This window comes from Merops nubicus, unplaced genomic scaffold (genome assembly GCF_000691845.1).
Source record: "Merops nubicus isolate BGI_N331 unplaced genomic scaffold, ASM69184v1 scaffold5922, whole genome shotgun sequence".
Taxonomy (NCBI): Eukaryota; Metazoa; Chordata; class Aves; order Coraciiformes; family Meropidae; genus Merops; species Merops nubicus.
The window spans coordinates 36,492-46,014 of NW_008594139.1; the positions used below are offsets into that span (position 1 = coordinate 36,492).

Below are 9,523 nucleotides of genomic sequence, written 5' to 3' on the forward strand. Positions count from 1 at the left end.
AGAGCTCAGGGTCGATGCTGAAAGAGGGGAAATGCTTCAATCTGAAAGATAAATTGTTATATTTTTGATCTCTGATGGAAGAAGATTTGGCTATTTCTTAAAGACAAAATAGAAGCAATGCCTCCATTTTTTCTCTTTACTGTATTCAAAAGTACTCATCTTGTTATCTAACTGCCTTTACATTAAAAAAAATAAAATAAAAAAAAAAACAACCCAATCCCACAGATATCAATGGGAAGCTTTTTGTTGTTCTGAAATGGTTTTGGATTTAGATTCTGATAGTCACAGCTCTGTGTGTGGTTACCAGGAGATATCCACAAATCTCCTGCAGCCTCCTTTAAAGATCTAATTACTGACCAACATTACTGTTGTATTCAACAAGACTGATAGAAACCATGAAGCCATTATTTCAAGACCTTCTCTGATCTACGGCTTGAAATTAAAGCTCAACTATAACATTGGAAGTAGCACAGCTATCACATTCTTCTTGTCTTCGATGACCCCTGTACAATTTTTCTCAGTTATGCTGATAACGGGTCTTGCTTGTGGCTTTTAGATTCCGATTCAACAGCTCAGTTAAGTACCTGATGAAGTCAGAACATCTACAGTGCCACTGATGATGACAGAGCTTTTGCAAAGGCTTAAGTACACAGATGAAGCAGGCCTTTTGCCACAAGGTTTAATCTTGGATTTAATCTCTTTAATCTTGTTCGCAGTGAGACAAAATTGCCATTTAAGTCATCAGAAATCTTGATCCAGGATGGACTACAGGAATGGAGTTGCTCTCCCATGTTCAAACCACTCCTCCCTGGCACTTCTCTAATGGGCTAAGCCAACACTCAGTACAATTGAGAGTCATCCATTGTCCATTTCAACAGGCAATAGGGTCATGCCCCTATGAGGAGCAAGTTTGTTGAAGTTAGTCAAGGGACACGTGTGAAAAGAAGTTGGTTGCAGGATCTTCAGAAAAGTGATGGACCTTGATTGAACTTGGAAGGCAGTAAGAAAACCCACAAAAATACTAAGGAGAAACATCAGGTCCCAGATCAGACTTGATTCTTACATTTCTATTGATTTAGATTTCTGTTCACTCTTGTGTAAAATCCTTGGCTGTTCTTTCAGGAGCATTGCTTTACCTCCTCTATGCATGGATCAGTCACTGAGCTGTTAAGGCACAAAGTCCTGTTTACATTTGGAATCCCACATGCTATTAGTGCTTCTGATTGAGTCCTTCAAATCAATGTCTATATAGAACAATTATATCTTTATGTATACCAAGCTGGCTATTTACCAGTAGGCTCTTTCAGTATTTTCTTGCACTTACAGCATCAAGTTTGTACCACTGAAAGACACCTTAAATGAGCTGTGGTGATTTATGCAGGACTGGCTGATGAGGTTAGCACCACCTCTATAGCCTGCCCCTTGCCCAGTGCTCTCAGCAAAGCCTACAGAATGAGACTTTTGTATGTCTCCTAGCTGTCACAATTCACAGCACTACTTACTAATAATTCAAAAAGAAATTGGTAACAGCTCACTTCATACTCCAGGTTACACGCTGGTGTAGCTGGGAAACCACCTCACATTCAGTTCTGCCACCCCTGCTGGATGAGGTCCAGTTGAGGAAGAAAGCAGTCCAGGGGAGATGGCCAGGTTGTAATGCACCTTAGAGGCATCTCCTAAGGCGCATTACAGGCACTCTAAAAATTAGTTGTTCAGTGTTTAAAGCACCAGGAGAACACAGAAACTGAACCAGTCTGGTTGTGTAATGCATTCAACCCAGCAGCATCAACTAATGTCGTGCCCTAGAAAAAGTACAGCTGGCAAAAACAGCTGCTGAACAGGTCGCAGTGTCAAACATGGATTAGAAACTGAGGTTAGTGATCCATACTTAACACAGAAAACAACATGTCCAAAAGGAAAGAAGCCTCTCAATCCCCCTGGTTCTTGCTTTATAGAGAACAAAAATGTTAGGAAGTTATGCAAAACAGTTTTGAAAACAAAATATACAGGAAATACATCACACGAGCACTGCAAATTAAGCCTAGGGAATCATATCCAAACGGAACTGGACAAGCACTTGGAGAGTATTTTACAGTCACAGGATAAAGCCACAAACTAGGATAAAACAAACATTACCATCTTTTCATTGTTCAGAACCGAGGACTTTCCTGGCTGGTAGTCATAAATGCTCCTGGGCTCTGCACGGTATTTTCTGGTGTCCACCTTCTTGTCTGGAGGCTCCCAGTCAGTCCTGAGGAAAGAAACACTGTGGTTTCCATGGAGACAAGCACTTCCTTTTGACAGGTTCCTTTCCCTGTTAATTGTGATTTAGTCAGGGTACATTTTTTAACTTAGGGAAGGAGGAGCAATTCAAGATCTGGTATAATTCAGCAGAGCAACAAATATTCTAGCTAGCAACACCACTAACTAGAATCTGCTTCCAGTAAAGTTCATATGAGTGGGACTTCTCAGAGATGGAAAACGTATTGAAACTTTTACCAAGGCTCAACATAAACTGTGTCTCTGTGGTAGGCACTGTATAGGCATGACACCCACAGAAACACTTACCACCCAGGCAGGAAACTATGTGACAGACTGTGTGATGCCTGGTAAAAAGAGACAGACAAAATGGGGTCTGGGCTGTGGCAACAAAGGGGTTCATTGCTGCCTAGCAGAAGACTTAAGAGTCAAAATTACATCTCCACCTCCCCCAAAAACTTTAACTGGAGTTGTGGACCTAAAGCTTCCACCTTTGTTCCCTTCCCCTTCACAGCTTTCAGAAATTCTTCCAGTACTGGTCCAAATACACCTTAGTTCAGGTCACCTTTCTGGGCTGGATTTCAGCGATGAGGTACGGTTTGGCAGTGGCAAAGTGGCAGACCTCTTAACAACCTTCTCTGAATCAATGTGGTCCATCTCACTCTTAGAGCGGGGAACTGAAAGCTGGGTTCTGCCTGTAGGATAAGTCAATGTAGGAACATTGGTGAACTGGACAGGAGGCAAATAAATCCATGCTTTTATATCCCCTTTCTGTTTGACAGATTACACAAGAAATGTGAATTACTTACTGTCCTCAGAATAGGAATAACGAGGAGAGTATGAATCAGAATCTTCATCTGAAAGACAAAAGCATTTTGCAAGTGAGCTGAAAAAGCCCCAGAGAAGCAGCACCAGAGACCCTTTTCTTTTCTTCTACTAATACAATGTCCAATACTTACCACAGAGAGAGGATCCTAAAAAAGAAAATCCCAGTGAGGTTTAAATTGCATTTATATGTAATTCCTAGATTAGACATAAATATTAATGTACTACTTACACTAATACCTTTCTCCAGGCTTTCAAAGCACTTTAGAAAACAATTGCTTTTTATCACAAAAGTCCTCTACAGCAAGGGTTATTAGATTCACTTTATCAAAAGCTGAAAGAGAAATAAAGGATCTAAAAGCTGTAGTATATGCCTAAAATAATTCATTAGCTACTAGACACACCAGTAGTGCTGAGCAGTCCTGCTCCCAATTACACATGATAATCGCTGGGACATCTTCCTTGTATTAACTTGCACACCAGGTTGAAGTATGTTCACTGACTCAGCTTATCTTTTAATCACAGATAATGTTCCTGGCATGAGACATACCCATACACTCGCACCAAGAGTTCATCCTTGTTCTGAAGAGTTTATTTTTTATAAAAGAGGAAAGACATGTCTATAGAACACAAGAGAGTCAAGCAGCTCTAAAAGCGCTAGCAAGAACGTCACTGTAACTGAGTGGTGCAGCCCTTAGCTGAACAACCTTCTCTCTTCAGTGGTGAAAGTGTTACATGACATCAACACCACAATGCCATTCCCAGGGCACAACTGCTGGTTTGGGCCCTGGCACCACACACTGTCTTATTCAAAGAAAACACAGCACTGTAAGTGCACAAGGTAGATGTGCCCAAAAGGAAGGTGGGAGGATGGCAGCGTTACGACCCCCTCGCCTACAAGTGGTGGCTAGAGAGACTTTTGCTTGATTAAAACCTGGCAATATTTTCCCACCGCCTTCAACAGGCTTTGGAATGAGTCCTCAATGAATTACAGGTAGTAGCAGGGAAGGTTGGGATCAGACCTGGAAACTGGACCCACAAGTCCATCATCTTTTTCTGCTGATGAGGGATGCATATAAGACATAGGCAAAATTCAGGAAAGTACAATGCAATGATTGCAAAGAGAACTGTGAATAAAGGTTATTACTGGTATCTCTGTGAAGAAACCACTAAAAATGACAGAGATAAAAAGAAAAAAAATGAGGCTAGAATAGTCTAGATAAGAAAAGAACACGCTAAAAAAGTGTTGTGTGAATTTAGTGACAGTGATCAACACATGGAAACAACTTTCAGATCTTCTCTCAAGGACATCAATCAGCTGCTAGAGCAAATCCCATTTGCTGGAAAAAGCAATCTGGCTAACACGGCTGACTTGAAATTGCATTCAAGCCTTAATCAAGCCTTTCAGGAAGGCTCAAAGAAGTCTTAACTTTTAGCCTCTCTGCTGACTTCTCTTGATAAACGAATTAGGAGGTTTAAATTCCAAACAGATGGTTATTGACTCTAGCATGTTTATCATCACTTTCAGGTTAAAAAATAGGGAAGGTCAATTTTCAGACCAGTTTTCATATTTTAAACCTAAATGATAGAGAACAGGTATTTATATATTTAACGTTATTACATGGAATTGTTGACAAAATTAACTGGTTCTCCTATATAAAAGTTGGGTTTATTCAGATAGCAAAATCCTTGTTAAATCACAAAGCTCTCAGTCCCGACAAATACAGATGAATAAATGACTGAAACTATCTTCGCAGCCATTCAGCTCTCATAATCTTATTTAGTACTGGTGATCAATGAAAAAAAAATATTTACTTGAAGAGAAGTATCAACAGTCATTATATCTCATTATTCAGACAGGTAAACCATAAAAAAAATTTACTTCAGATAACTTCTGTTTTCCATTTGTTAACATTCTGATATCTACAATAATAAGGTCAAGAGGTACGTTTTGTTTCTTTGAGGATCTTATGAAGAGGAATGTCTACTTTTTTTTCCCCTTTTTACAGCAAGGAAGGCTGAAACACAGAAATCTAGAATGATTTTGTAAAGATTAAATGAGCGATGAGCATTAAAACAAGATTTCCTGGCTCTCAGGGCTGCATTCTAGCTGTGGGACCCTCTTTAACAGAGCAGGGTGTCACCAGTTTGTAATTGCAAAGTCTGATTCCTTTTGCAAGAGGTTGTGCCTCTGTAGTTCTTAGAGAATCTGCAGGGCTGGGGGGAATGGGACAGTTAATGGGTTGACTATGTTGTCTATGTTCCTAGAGATTCTAAAGGTATTTTAGAGGGAACCCCAAATTTTGATATTTCTAGGAGATCCTATGCATCAATCCAAAGTGAAAAACACTGATTGTATGAAATTTAGACTTCAACCCATCTCTATATAAACACTCTACTATTGAGTAACATAACTGAAATGTTTTCTAAACATAAAACGCAGTCCAAACCATCCTCATCATGAGATACTCTGTGTTCCTTATCAAGGAAAGAATCCAACCAAATATTCAAGCAACATTCCCTAATATATTGTGAATAAAAAGAGTTTGGTCCAATAAAATCTCAACTACCTAAACCAGCCTGTTACTTTCATATGCACATTTCTAAGTGCATAGCAGATATTTATGGGAAACCAGACTCTCAGTGTATCATCATCATCATTGGTTTTGCAAACCATATTTTTTTCAGACAAGAGCAAAATGGATTTTCAAAATTTCCTCTGAAAAAGAAAATTGAATCTCTGTAAAATTCCTTCACCAATTTGTTACTGAGACTCTGTTTCTCTCTCATCCATACCCACATACCATTCTGCAATTAAAATAACTTACACTGCATTATGATTTGCAAGACAGGACTCTTCACCTAAAAGTTTCACCAAGAAATATGGAAATATCTCAGATGCCTGCATGACATTAGTCCACATTCATTTTAATAGTGAAATGCACTTTACATCTCCTAGTCTTTTTAGAGCATCTCATCTAGAACCTGTATTGTATGTTTTGTTATTACACAGCATCCACCAAACATTTAATCTAAACATTGAATAAAATGGTTAATTAGTAGTCTCACCAGGGTTGGCTTGAGGCACAGGCTAAGTAGGCAAGTTCCTAAATTGCAGGATCTTAAGTGGAACCAAAGCACCAAGCCAACAAGGCTGTCACCAACAACAGTTTCCCAACCAGGAAATGTCTGTATGTCCAATGTGTGCAGTGGATTCCAATGTTTCTCATATGTAAGTACTTTCATGCACGGGCACAATTACAGATTATCACTGCAATAGATGCTATTTCACCCACCTTGAAACATTACTGCAAAGGATTCTGGTTTGTACATGAAGTTTAAAGGAATCTGCTGAGCACATCAAGAGGATAAGGTGAAGACATTGTTATTTGAAGTCGCAAGACGTGTTGATGAGACTGTCAAACTCTGTCCTTGCCTAGATATGCCAAGTGCACCTAAGGCCACCCCTGGACCTATGTTACCAAGTTATACTTATATTAAAAGACTACACTGAGGGACTGACCCAAACCCACTGAAGCAAGCAGCCTTTTTACCAATTACTTCAGTGGCATTTTGGGTCTGGCCCTAGTACTGTGTTAATATTCAAAACGAGAAGTAAATAATTAAACAAAAGTATTGATCCAAAAGGGAGCTGAGAGAAATACCAGTTAAACCACATCTTTACATGTAATTCAGCATTCTAGGCACGTTAAATAATCACTGCACACACATGGCTAAATAACAACTGGTAAGCGCATAAAACCAAGCAAACCCCAAGTCTGTAGCATTAGTCAAATACTAATTACAAAGCCAGAGGAGCACTGCAAAGCCAAAAAGGCATCATACAGTCAAGGCAATGCTTAAAGTGCAGCAAATCATTATGAGGCAGCATAATGCTCAGCAACTAGAAAAAAGTCCAGGAAGAAAACAAATGGGTAAGGCAGCATTTGTGCAGAAAAATATATATATAGGGTCCTTTATTATTACCTTCAGAGATAGGACTAGGAGTAGACGCAGGAAACTGGTATGTAGGAGAATAAGGATTGTCTTCTGCAGCAGAGAAAAGTAGTGGCTTTTGAGACCATCCACAATGAAGTGGAAGTTCTGCTTCATCCCCCGATTTCCTACTACCGAATGATTTTATTGCCTACTTTAATAACACTGGAGTAAATGGCATTATACTTTACAAAAAGATTAATGGATTAGCAAAGACTTAGTTATTTTATGCAGCACACATGAAGGTATACTGGGCATAACTGGATTTCCAGCCAGTGTAACACATGGGTAATGGTAATCTAGAACCTGAATCTAATTACTATTAGGGTGCTATAGTACAGTTAACTCAAAGCACAAGACAACAGATACTCTGACTAAGCTTCTGGTACCTTCAGTTTTTTGCTGGATTTCAGGAAGTTCAGGAAATATGTAGGTAGGGCAATAAGGGTTTTCTTCAGGAGTGTCTAAGGAAAGGAACACGATTTGCAAAAAAGAACAGAGAGGACAGATTTAAAGGGGAAGAAGGGTGAGACAAGAATCCATACAAGCTGACTGCAAAACAGTCCCTCTCGTGCTGCTGTTCTAGCATGACACAACCTAGACGCCTCTTTGCTCATTGCTGCCTTGCACATCTGGACCCTGTGAGAGATTCTGCAGGCCAAGAGGACTGCACTCATTCTCCTCCTTCTGAAGCACGGGCTCTGGCTGAGCTGAAGAACCTCTGTTAGGAGCACTGGGATTAGGAAACAGTTCAACTCTTTCTCACTCCAGTAGAACGCAGCAGCTATCTAGGCATAAAGCTCATCACGACAGCACCTACAGCAGCAAATACAGCTCCAGTTTTGCATGCTTTATATTTTATTATATAAGCACAGTTCTGAACTGCATTTGCCTGCACGTCAGGTTGTGAGAGGGTTCAGTTTGCAAATGCTACCGCAGCCATTTCTCACACAGAAGAAAGAACGTGAACGTATCAGCAGCCAGGCACAGAGGTGCCCCAAAGTAGGGGAATCCCTGAGAGAGCACCACTACATATTTAGCAAGTGCTCACCACATTTTTAAGTTTTGAAATGAGAAAATTTGAGGTAAAGCAGAGTTAAAATTCTGAACTCATCAAAAAATCAGTGGAAACCTTCCCATTGGTTTCAGTGAGCTACAAATCAAGCTGTGTTATGCAGGTGGTAAAGCTTTACAGAGTAAAAAGTTTTCCTATACACAGAGCAGATTCAAGTGACAACCTAATGCCCTTTTGAAGGGGTGGGGGTGTTAGCTGCTAAAACTGGAGATCAGGGATCTATTTTCTTTAAGTATGAAATTAATAGCAGCTTTCTGATCTCAAACAGTACTCTTGATTTCATGAGGACACTGCAGTTGACCTTTCAGAACAACTCAGACTTTTCTTTGGCCTTCACTGTTCTCTCACCTTTGACTTCAGAGATTTCAAATACATTGGTCGAGTTCTGTGGTGTAGAGCAAACATCAACTAACATAAAATTCTTTTATATAATATCCAGTACAATTCTTCACATGAATGAAACAAATGTTATCAAGGCAGTTGTCTTGTAAAGTAAATGAAAAGATCTGTGTTACAGTACCTCTATTTATCTTGTGGATCTGTTTGAACATTGTCTTGTACCAGTCCTTTGATCTGTCTGTATTCTATTGGAAAAATAAATATACATATCAATAAATACACCCATGAATTCTACCAGCCTTTCAAAGTTCTTATAAATCTTCAAGCAATGAAAAATGTTTCCACTCTGCTGTATGAAGGCTCTGTGATATTAATACTTTGAAATATGAGAGATTTCACTGAGATACATAATGTCCTATGTAATGAAGCTACAGGCTTTGCTCAAATTACTAATAAGGTACAAGTTTTGCAGGAGTGGGCTGTAACCTGTGTAGAAATGTAGATTATGTGGAAGGTTTTACATATTAATCTGATTTGACATCTAGTAGTAGACACTTTGCCTATTTTAGTCACAATACTAACTTCTAAAGTATTCAATGTACAGTTCTAAACACTTAATGTTCAAGTCACTCCAGAGAGTAGTTGTAAGAATAGGTTAATAATTCTTCTCACGATAATTTCCCTTGAACTAACTTAAATACGTTGTATAAGAGATATCTGTCTTTAAGATGGCTAAGATGAGACAAAACTCTCCCTGAGGTGCTAGCTGCGAATGAAACAGAAGATTAGAAAATAGTATTCTCAAATATGATGAAAATAGATATTAATTAATTTTTAATTTTCTTTTTCTCCCTGAGGCAGCAGAAACAGGTCACTGGTAGCAAATGGAAGCATTCATCATGAAATACATTGCCACTAGAATTCTATCTTCCATTAAATCTCTGCAGCTTTTGGTAGCAAATGGAAGCATTCGTCATAAAATACATTGCCACTAGAATTCTATCTATCTTCCATTAAATCTCTGCAGCT

The 9,523-nt window shown here is 39.1% G+C and overlaps 1 protein-coding gene across 1 annotated transcript in view; it reads right to left on the bottom strand.

Annotated features, from left to right (window-relative positions):
• Positions 1–8,739, bottom strand: part of LOC103768500 (sorbin and SH3 domain-containing protein 1-like) — a gene marked incomplete at its 5' end in the record, with an annotated part of 41,335 nt that extends 32,596 nt beyond the window's left edge. The window contains 6 exons of the mRNA XM_008935642.1: positions 2,137–2,251; positions 2,825–2,954; positions 3,069–3,116; positions 7,072–7,134; positions 7,470–7,544; positions 8,676–8,739. Of these exons, the coding sequence (XP_008933890.1) occupies positions 2,137–2,251; positions 2,825–2,954; positions 3,069–3,116; positions 7,072–7,134; positions 7,470–7,544; positions 8,676–8,739 (495 nt within the window). The remainder of the gene's footprint in view (positions 1–2,136; positions 2,252–2,824; positions 2,955–3,068; positions 3,117–7,071; positions 7,135–7,469; positions 7,545–8,675) is intronic.
• Positions 8,740–9,523: the final 784 nt, after the last annotated feature.